The 26,680-nt window shown below is 44.3% G+C and overlaps 1 protein-coding gene across 7 annotated transcripts in view; it reads right to left on the reverse strand.

Annotated features, from left to right (window-relative positions):
• Positions 1-3,041: 3,041 nt before the first annotated feature.
• Positions 3,042-26,680, reverse strand: part of hmgcs1 (3-hydroxy-3-methylglutaryl-CoA synthase 1 (soluble)) — a 52,923-nt gene continuing 29,284 nt past the window's right edge. Inside the window, exons 1-9 of one of the 7 annotated variants that reach the window (XM_048527900.2) lie at positions 26,408-26,621; positions 14,577-15,034; positions 13,917-14,042; positions 10,313-10,477; positions 8,038-8,206; positions 7,578-7,748; positions 7,237-7,469; positions 5,419-5,585; positions 3,042-3,762 (exon numbers count right to left, since the gene is read on the reverse strand). In XM_048527900.2, the coding sequence (XP_048383857.1) occupies positions 3,673-3,762; positions 5,419-5,585; positions 7,237-7,469; positions 7,578-7,748; positions 8,038-8,206; positions 10,313-10,477; positions 13,917-14,042; positions 14,577-15,034; positions 26,408-26,601 (1,773 nt within the window). In that variant the 5' untranslated portion in view covers positions 26,602-26,621 and the 3' untranslated portion in view covers positions 3,042-3,672. Of the gene's footprint in view, positions 3,763-5,418; positions 5,586-7,236; positions 7,470-7,577; positions 7,749-8,037; positions 8,207-10,312; positions 10,478-13,916; positions 14,043-14,576; positions 15,035-16,637; positions 16,756-16,835; positions 16,988-26,407; positions 26,622-26,680 lie in introns of those variants that run through there. The other 6 variants (XM_048527907.2, XM_048527902.1, XM_048527905.2 and 3 more) reach the window with 6 other exon arrangements.

Here is a 26,680-nt window from a genome sequence, read left to right on the forward strand (position 1 = left end):
GCACAAAAGCTGACGTTTTGGGCCTAGACCCTTCATCTGATGGATCTAGGATCTAGGCCCGAAACGTCAGCTTTTGTGCTCCCGAGATGCTGCTGGGCCTGCTGTGTTCATCCAGCCTCACATTTTATTATCTGTAATGTTATAGTTTATTGCACGGGGAATTTGACACAGAAGTAGGGTGGTTATGGTTCTTCAAGGGCATCGTGAGTTCACAAATGGAATATCATGTCAAGTTTTGGTCTCCTTATTTAAGGAAAAGTGTAAACACATTTGGATCATTTCACAAAAGGATTACTAGAATAATATGAGCAATAGCTCAGGAAAAGTTTAACATTCTAGGCTTATAACCCTTGTGTTTAGAAGAGTAAGGGGCAACTTGATTGAAATATACAAGATCCTGACTGGGTTTGGAGACGGTACCCAATTACTGACGTCATTGGTGGTCCCTCTCTTTCCTGTATATATTTTTATTAAAATAACTATACGAAGGCCCAAGATGGAATAGATCACCAGTGCTAAAAGGAAATTTAAACTAGGATACTGAATCAAAGACACAAACATATCCAGTTAAATTTAAAGATAGTAAGAATTGCCGATGCTGGAATCAGCGATAACACATTGTGAAGCTGGAGGAACACAGCAGGCCAGGCAGCATCAGAGGAGCTCAAGGGCAATTTAGGGATGAAGAGTAAATACTGGTCTTGATAGTGATGATCCTGTCTCAAATAGGTTTTTAAAGCGCTGTACTTCGGCAGAGAGGGCAGTTCAGTTTAGCTCAGTTGGCTGCGTGGCTGGTTTACGACAGAGTGACACCAACAGCATGGATTCAGTTCCTGCATTGGCTGAGGTTATCATAGAGGATTTTCATACTCAACCTCTCTCCTTGACAGAAGCATGTTGACCCTCAGGTTAAACCACTGGCAGTCATCTCTCTCTGTCCCCCACCCCTCTCTCACTAATGAGCAGTATAGTGTGCTAAGACAATGGTGGCTGCCTCCTGCTGAACAAGTAAAGGTGATGGACTGGAAGGGTGTATCTAACTAATATAACAGGGAGACAGATACCTAGCTTGAGAGGCAATAGTTTCACAGGACTGTGTCAAAATGGGGAAATTTGCAATAATGGGCTTTAAATTTAGCTGGAGGAACACAGTAGGCCAGGCAGCATCAGAGGAGCAGGAAAGCTGATGTTTTGGGTTGAAAACATTACAAAATGTCTGCTTTCCTGCTCCTCTGATGCTGCCTGGCCTGCTGTGTTCACAGCTAAATTTAAAGCCCATTATTGCAAATTTCCCCATTTTGACACAGTCCTGTGAAACTATTGCCCCTCAAGCTAGGTATCTGTCTCCCTGTTATATTAGTTAGATACACCCTTCCAGTCCATCACCTTTACTTGTTCAGCAGGAGGCAGCCACCATTGTCTTAGCACACTATACTGCTCATTAGTGAGAGAGGGGTGGGGGACAGAGAGAGATGACTGCCAGTGGTTTAACCTGAGGGTCAACATGCTTCTGTCAAGGAGAGAGGTTGAGTATGAAAATCCTCTATGATAACCTCAGCCAATGCAGGAACTGAATCCATGCTGTTGGTGTCACTCTGTCGTAAACCAGCCACGCAGCCAACTGAGCTAAATTGAATTGCCCTCTCAGCCAAAGTACAGCGCTTTAAAAACCTATTTGAGACAGGATCATCACTATCAAGACCAGTATTTACTCTTCATCCCTAAATTGCCCTTGAGCAGTGGTGAGACTCAGTCAATGGACTAACATGCTACAACATTTCAAAAGCTGGGTAAAACCATTGCTAGGAATAGGCCAGACTAGTTAAGGATGGTGGATTTCCTCTCCTGAAGGACACAGTAAACTAGAAGGGTTTTTATGGTATTCTGACTATTAATCTTACCTGTGAAACTGGGTTTTTTATTCTGGATTTAAAAATTAATTGAATTTAAATTCCATTATTGGATCTGAACTTGTCTGCAAAGTCAACTTAAACTGATACTCACCTTAAAGATTTGGATTCCTAATTCAGTAACCCTAAGAAATCGAAAGAGCAGTAGGCTATTTGGCCTCTTCAGTGTGCTCCACCATTCGACAGGATCACGGCTGATCTGATTCCACTTTCCTGTGATTTCCCCATAACTGTTGATCCCTCTATCTAACTCAGCCTTAAATATCCACAAGGACTCTGTCCCCACAGCTCTCTGTGGCAAGGAGTCCCAAAGACCGTCAATCCTTACAGAAGAATTCTTCCTCATCTTCATCTTAAATTGATGCCCCTTTATCCTGAGACTATGCCCTCTAATCCTTAACCTTCCCATGAGAGCATTTACCCTGTCAAGCCTGTTAAGAATCCTGTACGTTTCAATGAGATCACTTCTCATTTGTTTAAATTCCAATGAGTAGAGTCCCAACCCATTTTACTTTTGATCATAAGATAATCCCTGCATACCAGGCATCACCCTTGTGAACTTTTTCTGAACAGTAACACTTTTCCTTTACCCAGCCATACCCATTCCAATATATCGGATTCATACTAAAGGTCTCATCAATGCAAGTTTCAGTGTCATTTTCTTGGTCACCTGATCATTTGATGCCCTTCAAGGAAGGAAATCGTTCTTTACACAGTCTGGCCTGTGTATGACTCTAAACTGCCCTCTTGGCGTTTAAATGGATGATAAATGTTGGCCCAGCCAGTAACACCCACATCCCAATATTGAAAACAAAATTTATTTGGGAAATACTTTTGAAGTGAGCTAGAGGCTCCTGTGATGTGGTCGTAATGTTACCATATCTAGATTGAAGTCCCATTTGTCATGAAGATGTGTCATAACAGATCCAAGTCAGAGATAATGGGAACTGCAGATGCTGGAGAATCCGAGATAACAAGGTGTGAAGCTGGATGAACACAGCAGGCCAAGCAGCATCTTAGGTGCTGCTTGGCCTGCTGTGTTCATCCAGCTACACCTTGTTATCACACATCCAAGCCAGTTGACTTTAAAACAATTTTTAAAAATGAAAACTGAACTCAAAGATACCTGTGTGACGAGTTTGTATAATTTTTTTTAATTTAAAAAGAACTTTACAACAGATCCTAAATTTCATAACTCACTTTAGAACATGTGCAGGTTCAGGATTTTCTTTTTCACGCTGGATAAAATTAAATTTCCACACGATCAGAAATAGCTACTGGGAGGGGGGAGATGATGATACATCAATGAACAGTTGAGGTTTGTCTGTACTTCATTGGCCTGGGCACCAACTCACTGCACAGACATAAATATCACATTAAACAGAAGGGAGGCAAACAGCTAAATTACAAAGCGGTAAAGGGAGTGCACAGATCAAAGGCAATGCACAAGCATTCAAAACTCACCCACCTGTTCGATGCACAATAAACAGAATTTAAAAATAATTACAATGTTTGATTGCAAACAAAGTTTAAAAAAAAATGCGAGCTGCAAAGTGACTGTACATCAGGTGGCTGGTCTGGGACACCTTGCCTGCAGAAGATCCAAGAATTTCTTTTCAGATATCTATCCAGCAATCTTTCCCCAGCAGTCAGAGAATCCCACACGCACAGATCGTCAGACTTGCTGGGACTTGGAGGGGGGTGCGGGGGGATTGTTCGTTCTCTCTTTTCCTCTTTAGTCCCCCACATTCCCGATGTCAGCTCAGTGCTCTCCGTTGCTGAGGTTAGCAGTACCAGCTTGTGCAGCTGTTGCTGGGATCCTGGGCATTTTCTTGGCAGGGCTTGGTGCACACTGTGAATGACATGGGCATCTTCAGCACATCCGTAAAATATAGGAACAGAATTCAGCCATTTGGCCCATTGAATCTGCTCTATTATTCAACCGTGACTGATACGGTTCTCAATCCCATTCTTCTGCCTTCTCCTTGTAACTTCAATCCTCTTACCAATCAAGAACATCTGTCCCTGAAACAGTCATCCCACCTTCACACTGCAGCCCCGCACAATCTCCCTTAGCACAGAATGTTCCACAATCCAGCTAATTCCATCACTGCCTCCCCTCAAATGTACCAGCCACGCAATCCCATGACCCCACAACATCCTGTAATCCCATCAAACCTCTGGATCCCACAATTTTGTCAGACCCCATAACCCTATCAACCACCAGATCCTGGGATAGCACAATTCCACCAACCATCCAGATCCCACAGCCCTAAACATCTAGACCCTATGACCTCATCAGATCCCATAATCCTACTGGATCCCACAGCCCTATCAGTCCTGTGACCCACCACCCAAAATGATCTCTGAATTCAGACTCTCTCGAGGAACACGCTGGATCATTTCTAATTTATTCATATTGCCCAGCTTATTTAAAACTTTGACTTCCCCTTTTGTCACTGAAGATTCTCCTGACAACTTCCCTTTTCATTTCCAACCACTTCAGCTTTGCTCTCTGCCTACTTCCCTGTTTCTCAGAGAAGAACTGGCCGATACCAAACTTTGTCAGCTCCAAGTAATCATTTGGTAGTGTAGAACTGGGGCATTGCTGAAAACAAAACACCTTTTGTCAAAGTTTTGCATCTTTCACTCATCAGACTGATTTGGAAGAATCCAAATTCAAGGGAAGACCAACATTTACACTGCCCGAGGACAGTACGGACTGGTTGGCAAGTGGACCGATTAGTAGAAGTGTTGTTATGTAGAATGCACCAATTAATGATGATTACAGTTAACTACAGGCTTTGTTTAAATTTTAAAAATCAGGCAAGCTGACTGATTATTCAGGGCACTGACCAGAGAAATGAACCAGCAAATGTCATTTATATTGTTGAGCTGGAACAGATAAAATGTGTGCAACTGCTCTTGCTATCTGAAAATAACACTGTCGCTTCTAGTACACACAAATGTACCATCCTGCAAGCCGAGCGATAATGCTGAATTGGTTGTCAGTATAATTTTTCACACATTCAGGATTATTCAATAAATATTGTCCAGTTGCAGGTTCACATTTAATGCTGGACATTGTCATGGATGTTTTGCGAGCAGGATTAGTTGAATATGGCCTGTGCTTTGCTTGTTGTGAACAACTGAAGGGCTATACAGTTTGATAGGATCCTCCACCAGTCTTTGGAAATATAGACCACACACACTGGCAACACACTGATACTGAAATTCAAATACCACATTACCCAAGTTCACATCTGGAATGGAACAGTCAATTGAGCTCCCTCTCTTTAATGCCCCAGTTGAGAAATCAGCCATGAAGCTCCCCATTTCTGTACACACACATTCCCTTTCAGTAGACATTATATATATGCTTCAAACAAAATTAAATGCTTCAACAAAATGTGTCTTTTTAAAATAACTGCCAGTTCCCTTCAATCATCATTTAAAATCCCTGAGGTACACAGCAATTTGCTGATATGGCATATAGGCCCCTACATACCTCAGGCGGGTTGGTTTTACTCTGGAGAACACCTGGCTCAGCCTCAAAGCTGCCACTCTCCAGGACAGGCCTCCGAGCATAGTCACGGCGATGCTTTTCATCCACCCGGGTGAGATACCACGTGCCAGGGAACAGGTCCTCCACTACACCTTGGGGCTGGTGGTTTGCTGCAGGAAAACAAGTTAAGACAAATTATACAAAAGTGGGACAGGAGACTCACTGTGACAGCATAACAAGGGATGAAGGAATGGGAGACTTGAAGCATCACTGATAAGAAAGAACAAGCCCCACAAATTCCCAGTACATGCAGCGAAACACATCTATCCTGGAGGATTCAACACCATGCCCCAGAGGCACAATGAATATTCTCGTGCAAGGTGAAAACTTCAGTGATTTGGACTGGATGGAAGTGTAAAATATCGAATCATGCCCTATTCATGCATTGCTGTAACTGGAACATTCCTTTGAGAAAGGGGTACAGGTCTAGCTGCTGAGCTGGGCCACCTGGCTCGTAGAAGACAGCAGTGGTACGGGTGCAGTGAAGGAATGGTAGCTGAAGATACCGACAGCCCGGTGGCATTGACAGTGACTGATACAGGGCTGCCACAGACAGCTGGTATCCTACACCTGTAGGGTGTTCTTGTGTCGTTAGTAATCATTCTGATTCTGAGTTTCACGATCCAAATGAGTCCAGCCCTGTTTTCCCAATCCCGTTGTATTCCTCGATATATTACAACCCTTCATCACGCTAATTCCTTAGGAATTGTCGTGAAAACAGAAATTGGTAAGAAGAACAAAAAAAAGAGGCAAAATAATAGTCAACAAGAAAATTAAAAGCAATGTGAAATGAAGGTGGGGGCAAGAGAACAAACGTGAGAAAACAAGAACAGAAGCAAGGGTAAAGAACAAGAAAGGGACCAAGAAATTTCCTTTCTGCTTTGTGTGTTGATCCTGTTTCCCCTTAAATACATTTATACAATCACCTCAACCACTGCCTGTGACAGCAAACTCCACATTATATTGTCTATCCAGACAGTGTGAGTAAGTACAAAGTAAGAGCAGCGGTAGGCCATTTGGCTCCTTCAGGCCTGCTCTATCATTCAATAACAACATGGCTGATCCCTTTGCGTTTTGAGTTCCATGCTTACAACTATCCTGATAATTCTCGACTTTCTGCTTAACAAGGATCTTTCGAGCTTTCCCATAAATTTCCCATTACTCCCCATCCTTGCTATGTTTCCTCATTCCTAGCTAGCTTCCTGTCGAATTCCTGATGAACCTTTCAGTCTTCCTGTCATCTTTGCATTTTGACCAATCGTTTGACCTGCTCCTCATCTTTGCAGTTATACTTTAATTATTTAGTTAACCATGATATGAGTCCTCACTGTAGAAACTTTCTTTATATGCCCTTAAATGTCTGCTTCGGCATCATGACTGATCTCGCCTCCAGCCTAACAGGCTACTTCACTCCAGTTAGCTGAGCTTTGGTGCCCACATTGCTGCCCTTATCTAAGTGTAAGACACTAGTCTTAGACCTACTCCTCTCCCTTTCAAACCAGATGTAAAAATCAATCACATTGTGGCCGCTTTACCTAGGGATGCCTTTAACCTATTAAATAAAGGTATCATATTACACAACACCAAGTCTAATTCAGCCAACTCTCCCCTTGGTTCTACAACCTAGTTCACATGAATAATATCTTCAGCGTTCTGTGAACTCCTCACTCAGCTACTACTGACACATTCAGATTGCTCCAAGTCACACATGTTTATTTCTGTACCGAAAGCACCCATTATTCCTTCCAGCCATGACCTTACCCAAATGATGGGTCTCCTCCCTCAGCTTCATGCTGGAGGCGAATATTTCTGGTGACACCTTCTTGCGTGAGTCCAGCCTGGCCTGCAGGTCTGACAAACTGGACACCAGCTTGTCCAGCGCAGATCCTGGTGTCGCGTCTTGGGTGATGTGGAGTGAGTACAGGGTAGCAGCAAATCCTGAACCATAGGAGAACAGGCCAATCCTCTGGCCGGCCAACTGCTGGGCAGAGCGCCTGTAGGTTGAGAAATCCCTGTTACTGCCGAAAGCAAAGGCACTGGGCGCAGAAGGGGTGAGGGACCAGTGACATGGGGAGGTGGGAGAACAGCTGAGAGGGACTTACTGGCTTAATACAGCGGACAGGCAGCCATAGACAGACGGCGTGTACATGTTCCCATTCTGATTGGAAAGCATCAGTGATGGTTGCGTCTTCTGCTTAAAGATATCGGCGCTTGCCTTCAGGAAAGCTTTCTCCACATCCCGGTCGAAGTAAGTGTCCTCCAGTTTCACATCTCTGTGAGCAAATCAAGGAGCATGTTAATCTTGGCATTGCGAAGCCCCAAACCCCACCACAATCAGAAGTAACAGCATCTGTGGAGAGAGAGGGATAAGAGTTAATGTCTCAAGTTCAGTATGTCTCTTCTTCAAAATGTCAGTTCTCTTTTCCCATCTCCACAGATTCAGAAAAACCTGCTGAGTTTCTCCAGTATTTCCTGGTTTTAAATCAGAGCCCCAGCATCCTTAGTATTTTGCTTTCATTGTCTGGGAAGCGGGCCCCATGATGAGTCTCAAAACCCACTCACCTGAAGGCCTCGAGGCCGCTGAAGACACCACTCTCTGTGTTGGGGTTGGAGTTGCGTAGGAAATCGTTGAGAAGCAGCCGGGCCACGGATTTCTGGACCAGTTTGCAGTAAGGGGTATGGAATACCATGTAGTCAAAATCCTGCAAAGTAAAGCGAGCATCGCTGCCCTCTGAAACACAATAGGCAACAGATTACTACTGCATGACAGAGATTAAATTCACATGTCCCCACTTTCAGTGCAAAGTGCTCGTGTGTGGGCACAGTGCAGCTGGGTGTACAATCAAGACACATTTCCATGGTAAAATGGCACATAGGTAAGAACCAGCTGGACAAGCTAACCTGTCCCATATATCTCGGATTCTCTTGCATTCAACCAAAGCCGTAATGCTAATGACAAAATTTAATGTAATGTCAGCCTTCATACAAAACAGCGCTGCATTACAAATCTGAAGATGTTATGCTTTTATGTGAATTTAATTAGTTTCTACCTGGAACACACTGTTTAGTTCCAAGGCAACAAATTCTGGCCTAGCCATGTTCGACAAATGATTGAAAAGAAAGGAGAGCTGGGGTCATATAATCAGTTCTGATCCAGCCAGCAGCCCAGACATCCTATAAACAAATAATTTAAAAATGATTGTGATCTCAACTCTATCGTCCTGACTAACCAGAAAAATCCTCCATTGCCCTGTCAATCAAAAATCTAAGTCAGCTCTGAACATATTCAGTAACTCAGCCTCCACTGCTTCCTGGAGAAAAAATGGGTTTACTAAAAGGTAAGAAATTGCTCCGCGACTCTCTTCGTGTCAATCTGAACTATTCCAGGTTTTTAACATCCAGCAAGTTCAGGCTGGGATACTTAAGACTGAATATAACAAAGTGAATAGTGAGTGAACATTTGCCTATGTATGCATAAAACTCTTATGACTATGTATGCATGTGGACAAGTATGTGGGAAACAATTAGTGTTGATGGTGATTTGCGATATGTCAGTTAGAATAAAATTCTGATCAGAAGAGTATATTCCTGAACTCAGTCTAACACAGGAGATTCTCACTGAATATTAAGTTATGACATAACACCTATGTTCCTGGTCCTGGTGATGTGCTAGTCAAGGCCTTTCAATCGGTATAACTTAATGCTGTCATGGCTACCAGAACTGCTGGAAATTAGACATTGAAAACACATTCAAAAGTATAAGAATGCACAACACAAACATAATTCATTGCAGCATGTAAAACCTGTTCAAAGTCCTGTGCTTTGATTCTCTGAAGATTGCACACAGTTCATATCACAATTCTCTGGTGTCCAGTCTGTGCAGAGAGCTCCTTTAAGACACAGTATACACATGAAGAGAATGACTGCGCCAAACTTTTAGTTTGGAAACCTAAACAGGGCAAAGCATTTTCTGTGGATTTCAGTGACCCAGATCATGTGGAAAATCAGGACAATGTCTCATATGAGTACAACACTGATAGTGAATAGGAGGCTTTACCCCGTATCTAACCCCACCCTGTCCTTATTCTCCGACCGTTCAAGCGGTTCCGTATAAACAAAGAGCTTTAATTTGAGCTTAAAAGAGTAGAGTGAGACTTATTTTTTGCTCAAAAGAGGAGAGAAAGCTTTACTACCACTTTAAGAGAGTACAGGACTTTACTCTGCACCTAGCCCAGTGGTGTTCTGTCCTGTTTCATGGGACAGCGTTGACAGCTCTATTTACAAATTAAAAAGGTGAGAAGGAGCTTGACTCTGAATCTAACTCTGGTCTGTCCTTGTCACCATCAAATACTCCCAGCACAGGGACAGCATGGATTTACTGTATCTAACCCTGTGCTGTTCCTGTCCTGGGAGTTCTTGATAGGACAGTGTGAAAGGAGCTTTATTTTTAGTTTAAATAAGTTAAAAGAAGATTTATTCTGTATTTATGCCTCTGCAGTACCTGTTTTAAAAGTAAATCACTGACAGTTATCTGAAATGCAAAATGATTCATTTTCCAAGTCTGATAACCTACTGTCAGTTTTAGCTGGAATGAATTCTGGATTTTAATTACATTCAACAAGTGAAGACACTAACCATTGTCTGTTATTGGTTTTCATGGTCCAGAGAACTGTCTTCATTCAGGTTTGTGAAGAAATAAAAGGTCAAGTGTAGGGTGCCAATTGGATGCAACAAGAGGGTTTTGTCACAGTTGACAAGGAGGGCATGCACAAAATTATAAGGCAAACTAGAGTCATTTCTCTACTAGGTCTTGCCAACATACAACACAGCAACCTACCTTTTTGCTTCTGTGCCTGGTACTTGTCACAGTAAACTTTGTAGCAGTGATCTAACGCGCTGAGGTAGCACTGTATGGAAAGCTTCCCATCCACCACTGGGTACTCTGACACCATGTCTGGCTTGTAGAAATCGTACGCATGTTGCATGTGTGTTCCCCGGAGTCCTACAAGTTAAGGACACAATCAATCATTTTATGCACAATCCGCCATTATATGCAGAATCCTAGATTGTTAAAAACAGCAAACAACCTTCCTGCAGCCCTTATGCAGGAAGTGTTGTATATTCATACCAAACTGCACGATATGCCTACAGTGACTAATGTTGACTTGTAAAAACCAGCTTCAATCACAGCCCAATGAGTCACATTCTCATCTAAGTAAGCCTCAAGGCTGCCAGCCCCAACCCAGAAATGTAAAGTCATAATCTAGGTTAACACTCCAGTGCAGCACTGACAGAGTCTGAAGGAGCACCTTTCAGCTGAGATGTTAACCCAAGGTCCTGGATATCCTCTTTCACATGGAGGCAAAATATCCCATTAAAAAACAAACTAAAAGAGTCAAAGAAAAAATTCAATCAACAGTTCATTAAATGTGAATTAATGCCAAGTAGACACTAATTGAAATGGTCAGCTGTTGAAGGAAAGCAGTGGAACATCACCACCTGCTGACAGTGAAACAGTACTGCAAAGTAAGAATTGCAGCTCTAGTAACTAAAAACAGGGAAGATTCAGTGCTTCAGAGATAATGGGAACTGCAGATGCTGGAGAATTCCAAGATAACAAAATGTGAGGCTGGATGAACACAGCAGGCCAAGCAGCATCTCAGGAGCACAAGAGGGTCTAGGCCTGAAACGTCAGCTTTTGTGCTCCTGAGATGCTGCTTGGCCTGCTGTGTTCATCCAGCCTCACATTTTGTTGTCTAAGATTCAGTGCTTCGTTTGATCAGTGAGAGACTTTGTTGCTGTTTATTAATTTTATCTCTAACTGGATTTATTGCAAGGTCCTTTCACCAATACCAAGTGCTGTGCACTGGTTGCTTGTTGAGCACTGCATGATCCTGATGTGGTGACAATTACACTAGAGGTTATTCACCACTCCAGCAACCGCCCACCCAAATATTAGAATCCTGCTTTCCACCCAGCCAAAAGCACAGGATTGGGAGCTTGGGATAAAGATTGGAATGGGAATGCCAAGCACAAGCCCAGATTCCTGAACTCTGTGCAAAGGTGCAAATGGTAACTATTATGCAACGCCCAGACTAAAATCTCTGGATGCCAGCTCAAATCCCAACAAGGCAGATGTGAAATCTGAATTTAACTAAAAATATAAAGAGTCTGAAATGAAAAGCTACTCTAATAGTGACCACGTAACCACTGTCAGTTGTTGGAAAAAAAACCCCATCTGGTTCACCTTTACCTGGTCTGGCCTACATGTGACTCCAGATCCACAGCAGTGTGCTTGACTATTGACTGATCTCTCAAATGGTGTCACAAGCTAATCGAGGACAACTAGAAATGGGCAACAAAAACGATGGCTTTGCCAACGAACCTCACATCTCAGAAATAGTGAAGAAAATAAAACACACAATGCTCCATCCAAGCTGAAGTTCCACTCGCACTGATTGGGGGTTGATGCATTGGCTTCCACTTCTGGAAACCGCTGCCAGACATGAACCTTACAGGCCAGTGCAGCAGGCAAAATTATTAGAGGGAAGGTGCTGTCTCACAAAGCTGTTTTTTGAGGAAGTAATAAAGATGATTAATGAGGACAGGACGGTAGATGTTGTCTATATGGACTTTAGCAAGGCTTTTGACAAAACCCCTCATGGCAGACTGATACAGAAAGTGAAGTCACATGGGATCCGCTGTGGGGTGATAAGATGCATATAGAACTAGCTTAGGCATAGAAGACAGTTGTGGTAGAATGGTGTTTTCTGACTGGAGATCTGAGACCAGTGCTGGGGCCCTTGTATATAATATAAATAAATAATTTGGAGGAAAATGTAGATGGTCTGATATGTAGGTAAGTTTGTGGATGACAAAGATTGGCAGAGCTGCAGATAGTGAGGAAGATTGCCAGAAGGCACAGCACGATATAGGCAGGCTGAGGACTTGGGTGGAGAAATTAAATAAATTAATCTGGACAAATGCAAAGTAATGCATTTGCAAGATCTAATGCAGGACCGAAGTACACAGAAAATGAGGGAACACCTAGTACCATCAACATACAGAAGAATATAGGCATACAGGTCCACTGTTAAAGTGGCGACATAAGTAGGAAAGGTAGTCAAGAAGGCATACAGCACACCTGCATTCATTGGTTGAAACATACATCAAAAATTGAGCAAAGTCAATTTGCAGCAGTAGAGAAGTTTAATTGTGTCGTGTTTGGAGTGTTGAGTACAATTCTGGACGCCACACTACCAGAAGGATGTGAGGCTTTAGAGAGATTACCGAAAGTTTACCAGGACGTTGCCTGTTTTGGAGGGAATTAGCTATGAGGAGAGATTGGACAAACTTGGTTTGTTTCACTTGAATGCCAGAGGATGAGAAAATGACTTGATAGAAGTTTATAAAATTATGAAAGGCAAGGATAGAATGGATAGTCGGATTCTTTTTCTCAGGGTAGAAATGTCAATTGATATGGAACATATATTTAAAGTAAAAGAGGCTGAGTTTAAAGGAGCTGCGAGAAGCAAGTTATTTTTATGCATAGAGCAGTAAGTGCCTGGAATGCATTGCCAGAGGTAGTCATGGATGTAAATACAATAGTGATATTTAAGAGATGCAGACTACACAGAGGCAAAGTGTTTTTAGTTGAGAAAGGAGCTACGTGTCAGCACAGTCTTGGTGGTTTGAAGGGCCTGTTCCTGTGCTTTATTGTTCTTTTGTCTTTCTTGCTCTTTTGAACTTTGACCAGAAGAATGGCTCCCAACCTGCACATTCCAAAATGGCTGCTGGAGGGGTGGGGATTTTCCCTTCCTGGCAACGACAAAACAGAGACTGATGGAAACTGGCTGGGTAAGGCTATCAAGGGCTATGAAATCAAGGTAGTGAATAAATTATCATCTAATTGAATGTAGGTGGGCTGAATAGCCAACTCCTGTTCCTAAATTCCGAGGTGCTGAGCTATGGGTAAGAGTAGGCATGCTTCTTTCTACTGGTTTTAAAGAGAATGAGACTGTTAGGTATACTGAGGTAAAGCATCTACAGGAGTCAGTATGAGGGTGGGAGTGTGTGGTGGGGGCAAGTGTGAGTGAGAATGTGAGTGGGGAAAGCTAAACCAGTAACAGGCAGAACAAGTGCGAGAGTGAGACAGAGGGTAGGTGAACTCAGAGCAATTGAGTTAACTGAAAGCGAGTAATTGTGCAGGAGTGCAAGAGAGATATGTCAGTGATGTCTTGCCACTGCTGTTTGGGAAGTTCGGTGTGCACAGCCTACCTGCTCTGATTCCAACATTAAAAACTGTTTGGTTGGCTTTAACCTGTTTTGTGGCCTTCAGAGGTTATAAATGGCAAGTCTATCCTTCTTATAGTAACTGGTCTGCATATAAATGGTGCTGACAGTGCTGGTGGAAAGTCACAGGATTTTCCATATCTACGTACCTCGCTCAAATCCCAGTGGAGCATTTGGACCAACCAACATGGCAATGGCACCGGCACCACCGGTGGGACGGGCACTGCCGGTAGCATAGACTGCGATGTCACCAGCAACGACCAGTGCATAGCGCCCTGTAGGCAAAGGACAGCACAACAGAGGGTCAAAACTAGCAGAAGCCTGTCTATTGACATCCCATCAGCGCAGCAACAAATGACACCTCACAAAGGCTTCCCTCACCGACAGCTCTTTAACACAGATCAGAAATCAGCCTTAAGCACAATCAGCTAGACAATTCCTCCGAGTAAAATACAGTTATCTGTAGACAGACACCATCTATGTCTCACAGCTGGCATATATACTGTGACATATACATTACCTGTGAGAAGTACAGTGTCAATATGATTACATATCACTAAATCTATATTAGCCATGATGATATGCCGCCTCTAATGTGAGATGCATTACAACAATGACATCTTAAAAAAAATTTAATTGGCTACAATGCTTTGCGATGTCCTCAGGATGTGAAAGGCCCTTTGTAAAGGCAAGTCCTTTCCCTGGAGTGTTCATCAAAACAAGCTAGTGCTAAGAAAGTTCCCAGACTGAGTGGGATGAGGAGAAAGAGGTTTACGAACAGCACAGGGGGGCAGGGAGGAGAGACTCACCATCCCAGGAGCTAGACTCCACCCAGTTGACAGAGTTGAAGAGTGCGGCAGTTCCACCATAGCAGGCGTTAGTGGTGTCAATGCCCTCGATGTCGGTGTTCCCGGACTCCTCGAACAGCTGCATCAGGACGGTCTTCACTGACTTGGACTTGTCGATGATAGTCTCTGTGCCAACCTCCAGTCGCCCGATGCTCTCGTATGGGAGGTTGTTCCTCTCCAGCAGCCGGTGGACGGCAGTCAGGCACAGGGAGTTGATGTCCTCACGGTCAGAGCAGAAGCCCATCCTTGACTGGCCCAGGCCGACAGTGTACTTGCCCGCGTCCACCCCATCGAACTTCTCCAGCTCTGTCTGCTCCACGTACTGAGATGGGAAGTAGATCTCCATGGCAATGATTCCCACATCCTTGGGCCAGCTAGCCTCAGCGTTGGCAGGAAGTGATCCGGGCATTGTAGAAAGACTGTGGGGAAGGAGAGAGGAGCGAAAAATCAATGCCACACTGAGTCTAATCACCAGATCCCAAGATTTAAAATCTGATCAGAAATGACATAAGCTGCACTTCTACTTCCTGGAATATACAAGTTCAAGAGGACAGGCAGCACCGTTAGGCACTGACTCCCAGTGACAGTCAGCATCTTCAGGAACTGCATCCCAGTGATAGTGAGCACCTTCTGGAGCTATATCCCAATGACAGTCAGCACCTTCAGGAACCATAACCCAGCGATACAGCGAAAATTAGCTCTTACAGGAATATACCTAACCATCTACACAATTAGAAATTGTATCACAGAAAACTGATTCACTTATACACATGGAAACAAGTTTTAGCAAATACAGTTCTGTGGAAGGGTCACTGAGCCCAAGATGTCAACTCTGATTTTTCTTCACAGGTGCTGCCAGACTAACTGAGCTTCCAGCAACTTCTGTTTTTGTTCCTGATTTACAACATCCGCAGTTCTTTCAGGTTTCATTTATACATTCGTCACGCAGCTCCAGAAGTAAATGCTTAACATTATTCTGAATGTCTTACAACATTGGAGAAATGGGTGAATGGAAAAAGGTTGTGAATGAGGTTCCTTCTAGCCTTCCTCTGCTGAAGAGCCATCTTCCTTGCCTGCGTGGCTGTTGCATTGCAATTTGACCACTAGGTGCATCACAGCCAAGCATTATTTTGAACTGTAGTCTTTTTGCACAGGGGTCTCGTTGGACAATGAGGACCCCACTGTGATTTCTCCTCTTAAAGTCTGGACAGTGAATGAGCAGATCATCTGTCCTCACTGGCTCTCCAACATCCTTCAGCTAATTCAGCATAGTTCAAACCAAGCAACCGATCATTAAAGCTCATGTACTGACTGCAGTGGATCAGCTAAACACAGCCAAGAACATCTTTATCTCTATAGTACCTTAGCCCTCAGCACCATTTGTGGCTCAGTTTGTACATACTCCACACAGTCCCAGTTAAAACAGACATAGCTACTGCCCAGGGCTCACTGATCTGGGAGCACATCGAATCATTGCCATGCACCAAAATGAGACCGAGGCTTGACATCACACTTTTAACATCAGTATCTTCAGAAAGTGGCAGGAAGATGTGGTTAAACACAGAATTTACCAAAAGGTAAAGGAGATACTGGGGACAATGCTTACAAAAACCAGATTGAGGCAGATACATTAACTAAAATACTGACCCTACAAAAAGCAAATCGCAACAAACTCAAACCAGAATCACAGCCTCTATAAGAACACGGCAGGCCCACAGAGATAACTAGATCCCAAACGCTGCTTATAATACAGCATGTGGGCAGCCTCAGTAATAGATAGATCCCAAACCCTGCTTATACACAGCCTACACACATACACACAGACCCAGTATGACTAGATCCCAGATCTTACTTATCAATATCACTTATGCATCACAATCACTAGCCCATTTAAAACGTAATTCCCTTTCATACATTTGTGAACCCCAAGTTCAATTTCTCGTCTCAGATATACTGAAGACATTGTTGCAAACAATTCCTTTCAAACACAGTGGCAAAGAATGGTGGTTTCATGGCAACAACCTGATAAAATTTCTCCCAATCGCTTCGAACAGAATGATTCGGACCAGCTCTAAACGTTAATCAAACCCCTAATGTAGTCACTCATCTGCTCACAGTTTACCAGAGATGTTTTCCTGCATCATACAGCAATGCAGGATAAGAATACTTCAGCACACAGTGCCCAGAGTGCTGCCTCTCACAGATATGCCTGTACTCTACCTGCCTGCTGCCAGTAATGTGCTGCACTCCACTCACTTCAATGCGCAAAGCAGCAATCGCCGAGGCACAGAGCTACACACTTCAGCTCCACCCTCGGCAGCCGATCAGAACAGTGTTCTGACTGAGCTTCAGCCAATCAGCACCTACTCCTGATATGATGCAGGAGGATCAGCAGTGACAGCTCATTATTGGGAGGAGGCTGTTGGCTCTCACTGCAGCCCCACACTGGAGAGGGGAGGGAACACAGAAAAAGAGAAGAGAGGAAGGGGTCAGAGAAAGAGGGGAGAGAGGAGGAGAAACAGAAAGAGAAAGAGAAAGGTGACACACACACAGAAAGAGGAGTGAAAATGAAAAAAAGGAGAAAGGGCGAGGACGGAGGGGGGAGAGCGGCGGGCGAGGACGGAGGGGGGAGAGCGGCGGGCGAGGACGGAGGGGGGAGAGCGGCTGGAAGGAGAGGGAAGGGAGTGGAAGATCGGTCAAAGGGAATGGAGAGGAAGGATGGGAGTGACGGTAGGGAGAGGATTGGGGAGAGAGAGAGGGACAGCGATAGGGGAACAGGGACGGAGAGGATGGCAGAGGGAAAGGATGGGGATCGTGACGGGGTGGAAGAGGACAGGGGAAGGGAGAAGACAGGCGTGGGTGATGGGGAAGAGAGGGGATGGGGAGATGATGACGGGGGAGGGAGAGGACGGGGATTGGTGACGAGGGGAGGCAGAGGACAGGGAATGGTGACTGGAGAGGCAGAGGACAGGGGGTGATGGCAGGCGGAGGGAGAGGACGGAGGGGGGATGGTGGCGGAGGGGGGATGGTGGCGGGGGGAGGGAGATGATGGGGGAATGGTGACGGGTGAGAGGAGAATGGTGACGGTCGGGGGGAGAACAGGGGATGGTGATGGGTGACAGGTTAGAGACAGGAAGATGGTGACGGAGGAAGGAGAGCACGGAGAGAGGTGACATGGTATGGTGAAGGGGAGGGACAATGGAGCGAATGAAGGGGGAGTACGAAGAATGAAAAGAACTGGGTAAATCAGGAAAAACAGAGATTGAGGGTGAAAGCAACAGACAATCTGGAAGGCAAACAGAATATCAGCCCTTATTTCAAGGGGCTTGGAGTATACAAGTAGGAACATCTTACTGCAACAGTATAAGATGCTCGTGAGCTCACATTTGAAGTATTGTAAGCAGTTTTGGTCCCTTATTTAAAGAGATATGTCATTTCATTGTAGGTTGTTCTGGGAAGGTCCACTGGGCTGATCCAGCGTGAAGGGAGTGTCTTATGAGCAAAGATTAAATACACTGGGAATCCACTCCTAAGAATTTAGAAAAATGGATTGTGATCTCTTTGAACCATATTGGATTCTTACGGAATTTTTCAGGGTAAATGCTGAGAGGATGTTTCCCATCATGAAACAGTAAAGGACCAGAGGACATAGTCTCAGTTTAAAGGGGTGCCAATTTAAGGCTGAGACAAGGAAGAATTTATTTTCTGAGGGTTAAGATTCTTTGGACCTCCTTGCCACAGAGAGTTGAGCGGACAGACTCCTTGTGTATACTTAAATCTGAGATAGATATGTTCTTGATCAGGAAAGAATCAGGTGTAATGGGGAAAGGGCAGGAAAATACATATGAGGAACGTCACATCAAAATGGCCTATTCCTGTTCCTGTTTGTTAAGGCCTCATAGGAAGGTGGGGGGATGGAATGAAGGGGTCACATGGAGGGAAGAGGGAAAGAACATGAGTCACAGAAGGGGAGAAAGAAAGAGAATTGAGAAAAGTTAAGAGACAAGGAAGTAACAGATAATACCTATAAGAATAAAGGCACAGTGGTAAAGCTCAGAGATAAGTGTGGAGCTGGAGGAATACTGCAGGCCAGGCACTATCAGAGGAACAGGAAAGTTGACATTTCAGGTCTGGACCCTTCTTCAGAAATGATGCTGCCTGGCCTGCTTTGTTCCTCCAAGTCCACACTGTGTTATCTCTGACTCTGGCATCTGTAGTTCTTACTATCTCTGAGTGGTAAAGCTCAGATCTATTTTATACGCTCCAAACCCAATCTCTCTCCCATTCAGTATTTGGAGACTGGGCAGAGAATCCATTTACAAAGCAAAGCAGAGTTATGAAATGGACTTGTTTTTCCAGTTGCTCACTTATTTTGCAGACAACCAAGTGGTCATGAGTTTTGAACATGCGGTCTAATGAACTTTGGTGAATTTCTGCACTGCATCTTATAGACAGTGCACACTGCTGCTACGGAGTATCGGTCGAAGAGGAAATAGATGTTTAAAGAAGTGATGCTGATCAAGTAGGCTGCTTTATCCTGGATGGTGTCAAGGCTCATGAGTGCTGTTGGAGCTGCATTCAAACAGGCAAATAGGGAATATTCCATTACACTCTCGACTTGTGCCTTGTTGATGGTGGACAGGCTCTGGGGAGTCAGGAGGTGAGTTATTAGTTGCAGTGTTCCTAGCCTCTGACTTGCTCATGTAGCCGCTATGTTTCTGGTCAGTGGTAACCCCCAGGATGTTGACAATGGGAAATTTAGTGATGGTAATACCATTGAATGCCTAGGGAAGAGATCACCTCTTTATTAGAGGCTGTAATTGACTTGTATTTATGTGGTGTCAATGTTAATTGCTACTTGTTAGCCAAAGCCTGGATATTGTCCAGGTCTTGCTGCATTTGAACACCGACTACTTCAATATCTCAGGGTTCATAAATGGTGCTGAACATTTCAATTTCTTACCTTATAAGGGAGGGGAAGGTCATTGATGAAACAGTTGAACACAGTTGTGCCAAGGATACTACCCTGAGGAACTCTTGCAAAGATGCCCTGGAGCTGTGATGACTGACCTCCAGCCACCACAACCATACACATAGGTTAAGTAAGTGGCAAATGTCTCCCAAATAGAGAAAATGTCGGGAAATGAGAGATTGTCCATTTGGGAAAGAATAAAAAAAAACAGCATTTTTATCTAAATGGGAACAGACTGCAGCGCTCTGAAATGCAGGGGATTCTGGGTTTCATAGCAGATGAACTGCGAAAGGCAAGTGTGTGTTTACCGAAAGTAATTAAGATTGTTAATAGAGAGTTATTGTTTGTCGAGGGCAACCAAATGCAAAACTAAGGAGATTGTGCTTCAGTTATACAGAGCACTGGTGAGACCACATTTGGTATACTTTGCATACTGTTAGTCATCTTATTTACGGAAGGTTTAAATGTTTTGGAAGCAGGCCAGAGCAGGTCTATTAGACCAATATGGCCAATGGGCAGGTTAGGCTTGGATTCACCAGAGTTTAGAACAGCAACAGACAGCTTGATTGAAACATACAAAATCCTTAGGATGCTTGACAGGATGAATGTGGAAAAGGCGTTTCCTCGTTTGGGAAAATCTAGAACTAGGGGTCACCACTTAAAAAGGAATCACAGATTTAAAACAGAAAAAAAAACAATTTTTTTTTCCTCTCAGGTGGTTAGAAGTCTTGGGAATTATATTCCTTAAAAGGTAGTGATAGCAGTGTCTTCGAGTATTTTTAACACAGAGTTGGAGATTCTTGGCAAGGAAGGGATGAAAGGTAATCAAATGTAGGCAGGTATGTGAAGAAAGCAGATCAACTAAGATTTTATTAAAGGGTTGAAATGGCCCCCTCCTAATTTCGATGTTCATAGATACACCGTATCAACAACATTCCCCTGATCAACACTCTATGGTAGATCTTTGAAAGAAAATCTTTAGCAAGTTAGTCAAACAGTTCTGACAAAGAATCACTGGACTCAAAAAGTTAACTCTGCTTTCTTCCCACAGATGCGGCCAGATCTGAGTTTCTCCGGTAATGTCTGATTTTGTATCAGATCTTTGACTTAATTTACTCGTTTAATATTTTGACAATGCCCTCTGTCTCCATGCCTGAATTCCTCCTTTGGTGCCTAATTAGCCCCACTCCTCCTTTTAGTATTGATAAGCCTATAGCAGAATTTGGGATCCCTTTTTATGGTAGCTGCCAGGCTCTGCTCATACTCCTCGGCTTCATGTTTGTTTTGTCACCACCTCTTTGAACCTTCACAGGTCACAAAGCCTAGAAATCTGAAGCAAACAGTAAATACTTGACTTCCTTCACCCCTTCAACTATCTAGATTATAAACTTGAATTCTCTCCCTGTATATTGCTATCTCTGCTTTGGCCATTCTTTCTGTCACAGAATCTATCAATTTTGATATTTTAGCTGAAACTTCAAGCAGATGAACATCTCTGAGAAGACTGTGGTGCAGTGGTAATGTTAGAGTAGGAGTAATCCAAGGGCTAGATTAATGCTAAGGTACAATTCCCAGCATGTCAGCTGATGGAATTAAATTTTTAAAAAAATACACCTGGAATTGAAAGCTAGTCTCGGTAAGGGTGACCATCAACTGCTATTAATTATTGTAAAAACTAGCTTGCTCTTTAAGGAAGGATATTGGCTCTCTATCTGATCTGGTGTATGACAGACTCCAGGCGTATAGCAATGTTGGTGATATTTAACTGCCTGCTAAAATGGCCAAACAAGCCACTCAGCAGGATAAATGATGACTGTGCTAGTACCGTCCAGATCCCATGAAACAACAAAATAAAACTTCATCCCCACACACCACTAAAATATTTTCTTGGCTTGATGTTTGTTTTCATATGACTGTGTTCCTACGAAGAACCCACAGGATTAGTTTTGACGTTAGGAGGCACTGTATAACTCACACACTTTGCTTTTGTTGCAATACCAGCTCAGTGTCCGAAAGGGGAAAAAAAGGCATGAAAACATGAGATCTCACCATTCAGGGCCCCACCCAAAAGATTAACTCTCCCATTGCCTTTCAGATGCTGAAAGAACATGCTGTGTCTTTTTGAACAAGGTCTGCCTGTTCTCAGCTCAGTGAGCCAAATCAGTACTTCCTCTGACACTCTAGGGAGGGGGAGATATGGAGAACTGTTCAAGGGATGGTGACACCATGCTTACATGTCACAGCAGCAGCAAGGGTCTAGGCCCAAAACGTCAGCTTTTGTGCTCCTGAGATGCTGCTTGGCCTGCTGTGTTCATCCAGCTTCACATTTTGTTATCTCAGATTCTCCAGCATCTGCAGTTCCCATTATCTCTGATCACAAAGCAAAGCATGCTTGTGTTATAAAGGCTGTGTCTGGTTCTGCTCCGAGTCTCACAATGCCTGAACTGCATGAGGACCCCCACAGTGACATCTCAGCTCTGGAAGTGGTGGGATTAACTGTGTGGCTGTAATTGACCTTTTCTTATTATATCAACTGTGCCCAATACCCAGCCCTTGTTGCAATGAGAGATAATGGGAACTGCAGATGTTGGGGAATCTGTGATAACAAAGTGTGGAGCTGGATGAACGCAGCAGGCCAAGCAGCACCTTAGGAGCACAAAAGCTGACGTTTCAAGCCGAGACCTTTCATCAGAAAAGGGGGAGGGGGAGAGGGATCTGAAATAAATAGGGAGAGCGGGGGAGATGGGTCGAAGATGGATAGAGGAGAAGATGGGTGGAGAGGAGACAGACAAGTTAAAGAGGTAGGGATGGAGCCAGTAAAGGTGAGTGTAGGTGGGGAGTTAAGGAGGGGATAGGTCAGTCCGGGGAGGATGGACAGGTCAAGGGGTGCAATGAGGTTAGTAGGAACGAAATGAGGATGCAGCTTGAGGTGGGAGGAGAGGAGGAATAGGTTAGGGAGGCAGGGACAGGCTGGGCTGGTTTTGGGATGCGGTAGGGGGAGCGGAGATTTTGAAGCTTGTGAAATCCACATTGATACCATTGGGCTGCAGGGTTCCCAAGTGAAATATGAGTTGCTGTTCCTGCAACTTTCGGGTGGCATCATTATGGCACTGCAGAAGGCCTAGGATGGCCATGTCGTCTAAGGAATGGGAGGAGAAGTTGAAATGGTTTACGACTGGGAGGTGCAGTTGTTTATTGCAAACCGAGCATAGGTGTTCTGCAAAGCGGTCCCCAAGCCTCCGCTTGGTTTCCCCAATGTAGAGGAGGCCAAAACGGGTACAGCGGATGCAGTACACCACATTGGTAGATGTGCAGGTGAACATCTGCTTGATGTGGAAAGTCTTCTTGGGGCCTGGGATGGGGAGAAGAGAAGAGGGGGCAAGTGTAGCAATTCCTGCGGTTGCAGGGGAAGGTGGTGGGGTTGGATACGAGTGTGGAGCAGACAAGGGAGCCACCCAAATGTTGCAGGAACAGCAACTCATATTCCACTTGGGAACTCTGCAGCCCAATGGTATCAATGTGGATTTCACAAGCTTCAAAATCTCCCCTCCCCCTACTGCATCCCAAAATCAGCCCAGCTTGTCCCCGCCTCCCTAACCTGTTCTTCCTCTCAACTATCCCCTCCTCCCACCTCAAGCTGCACCCCCAATTCCTTCCTATTAACCTCATCCTGCCCGACCTCCCCAGGCTGACCTATCCCCACTAACTCCCTACCTACACTCACTTCTACTGGCTCCATCCTCGCCTCTTTCACTTGAACCATACATCAAAAATGGCAGTCTAGCACTCTGAGACTCTGAGGAAGTGGAAGTACTGCAAAACGCAAATCTTTAGTAGGACACAGCATTTTCAGTGCAGCTTTGGTATTGATGATGTGCCAGCTAGGAGTTTGCATTGGAAGAGGATTTGAGCACAGTCAAGCTGTATTCTGTTCCTGGCATAAACAAGAGAGTCTGACTGAATAGTGAATGAAACTCTCTGCCAACATGCCAGGAAGATGACTGACAAAGTTAGTTGCTAGGTAACCAAGCCTAACCATTGTGGAACACTGGAGTTTCAAAACAACATCATAAAAGAGCATGCAAGCAAATCGAAAACGGGCATGCTTCCCACATGCTCTAAAGGCTGGAATGCAATTTTACACCCACTAGACAAGAAAAGTTCCAATGCGCTAATGAAGAGAACAGAATGGTCACTAAGACTAAGGAAAACCAGCGAGGATGAACAGAATGGGGAGGGGTGGTAGGAATGGAGGAGAAAGGAGTGAGTAAGAATGGGGAGGGAGTAATGGAGAAGGCAAAGCATGGGAGGGCAGGACAGATCAGGAAGGAAGGGTGAGCACGAGTATGTGATGGTGACGAAGGGAAGCTGCAAGAGGAAGGGGGATCCCAAGGAGGTGTGGGGGTGGGTGCAGTGGAGAAGTAGCAGGGAGAGATGAGGCAGCACAAGGGATAGAGGCTACAGAGATGCCAAGTTAAAGCAGTGTGGGGCTGGCTAATCCAACAAGATATTTTTGACAAAAGTGAGCTAGGGCATTCAGGGGAATAGAAGCTTCATCCCACCCACACCACACCACATATTTCTGAAGAAGGGTCATATTAGACTCAAAACATTAACTGTTTCTCTCTCTGCAGATGCTGCCAGACCCTGAGTTTCTCCAGCATTCTGTTTTCATTTCAGATTTCCAGCAGCTAGGATTTTGTGTTTACACCACACCCTTCAACCTTTTGAGAAGCCAAACAATCAGTGGTTGCAGCTGTGCACATTCATCACACAGAAAAACAGCACTTGCATTTATATAGTGCCTTTTGTGATATTGAGATGATTCAAGAAGCTAAGCAGACAGTGAATTTGTTTTTTTTCATTACTTGTATTGTTATAATGTACGAAGCATTACAGTCAATAATGATCCGGTCATAAGTGTTGCTGACTGAGGAAAACATTGGCTAGGATTGGGAAGAGGGGTGGTCCTCATCTCTTTGCTTTTATAACAGTAACATGGGATCTCGTGTCCACTTGAGGGGGCAAGCACTTGGTTTATCGTTCCACCTAAAAGACAGCCTCTCCCCACAAGAAAATGTAACTACCTCCCCAGCACTACTATCACCAAATCCATCACTATCAACAACCTGGAGGTTACCATTGACCAGAAACTGAACCAGGCCACTCATACAAAATACTGTGGCTGCAAGAGCTGGATAGAGTCCTGGAGCAAATAATTCACCTCTCTGACTCCCCAAAGCTTGTCCATCATCTACACAGCACAAGTTAGACAGGTGATGGAAGATTCCCCACTTGTTCCTACAACAACACTTCAGAGGCTTGACACAAGAACTAACCAGCCTGCCTGACTGGCACCCCAGCCACCACCTTCAACATGCACTTTCTCCCCTACTGATGCATTGTGGCAGCAGTGTGTGTGTACCATCTATAAAACGCATTGCAGTCTGACAGCACCATCTAATGCTGGGATCTATACAACCGAAAAGAACTAGGGCAGCAGAAAGACACTCACTATGCATGATTTGCACCTAGGAACTTTGTACCTAAGACAGAGCCATGTGGGGTGACATTGTACTTTTTACTGTACTCCTAATATTTCTGTACTGGAGTACACATGACATTAAAACTAATTCTGACCGTGCTGTCTTGGAAACTCGTCTCTATTCCTTCAGTGCCACTGGATCTAAATCCTGGAACTGCCTAACAGCACTTATGGGTGTTTTTATTCCAGATGGACTGCAGCAGTTCAAAAAGGAAATTCATTGTCATATTCTCCAGGAAATTAGAAGTTAGCAAATGCCAGAAATGCTGATATCCCATGAAAGCATTTTAAAACAGAATTGAGTTCAGGAGGGCATAGGTTTACTTTTTCTTTATTCATTTACGGGATGAGTGTGTCGCTGGCTAGGCAGTATTTACTGTCCATCCCTAATTGCCCAGAGGGCAATTAAGAGTCACATGTAGGCCAGACCAGGTAAAGATGGCAGTTTCCTTCCCTAAATGACATTAGTGAACCAGATGGGTTTTTCTGACAATCAGCAGAGGATTCACGGTGATCATTAGATTCTTAATTCCAAATATTTACTGAATTCAAATTCCACTGTCTGCTATGGGTTTCGAACCTAGGTTGCCACAGCATTATCTGGGGGTCTCTGGATTAACAGTCCTGCAATAATACCACTAGGCCATCGCCTCCCCAAGTTTAAAGTGAATGGCAAAAGAACTAGCAGTGATACAAGGCGTAGAGCTAGATGGACACAGCACCTAGACAACAAGGTGTTTTTCCTTTACACAGCAAGCGGTTAGGATTGGGAAATCACTGCCTCAAAGTGGTGAAGGCAGATACAATTTTGGATTCCAAAACAGAATTACATAAGCAAATAAAGACAGAAAATTTACTGAGTTAACCAGGAAAGGGAAGGAACGGGACTGGCAGAGTTGCTCTTGTAGAGGGCCAGCTGAGACATAAAAGCCAAAACGAACACTGCTGTAAATCAGGAACAAAAACCGAAGTTGCTGGAAAAGCTCAGCAGATCTAGCGGCAGCTGTGATGAAAAATCAGAGTTAACGTTTCAGGTCTGGTAACCCTTCCACAGTTCTGAGGAACGGTCACCAGATCCAAAACGTTAACTCTGATTTTTCTCCACAGATGCTGCCAGGTCTGCTCAGCTTTTCCAGCAACTTCTGTTTTTGATCTAGCTGAGACATATCAGATTGAATGGCCTGTGGTATGATTCCAGAGACAAGCACTACCCACTGAGACAGAGATTGAACAATGGCATGTGGAAATCACCCTCGCCAACTCTGCAAAACCTACCTCCTTGTCACTGGGAACTTAACCTTGACAGCTACTTGTAGGCAAGTTGAGAAGATAGCCCGCCTGCTCTGGAAGCTGAGGTTTATGCCAGCACACACGCTCTCTGCATACACAAGTCGGCCGAGTTTGGTAAAGGTTCGGAACATGTTGAGGGAATGAGGGGGACTAGTGGCATCCACCGACCTACTAACCATCCAGCACCATAATGTAGAGCATTTATACTGCCCTCAGAGCACACCTTCTCTCCTACCCAGTACAGTAAACATCATGCTC

The sequence above is a fragment of the Stegostoma tigrinum genome, chromosome 3, assembly GCF_030684315.1.
Source record: "Stegostoma tigrinum isolate sSteTig4 chromosome 3, sSteTig4.hap1, whole genome shotgun sequence".
Taxonomy (NCBI): Eukaryota; Metazoa; Chordata; class Chondrichthyes; order Orectolobiformes; family Stegostomatidae; genus Stegostoma; species Stegostoma tigrinum.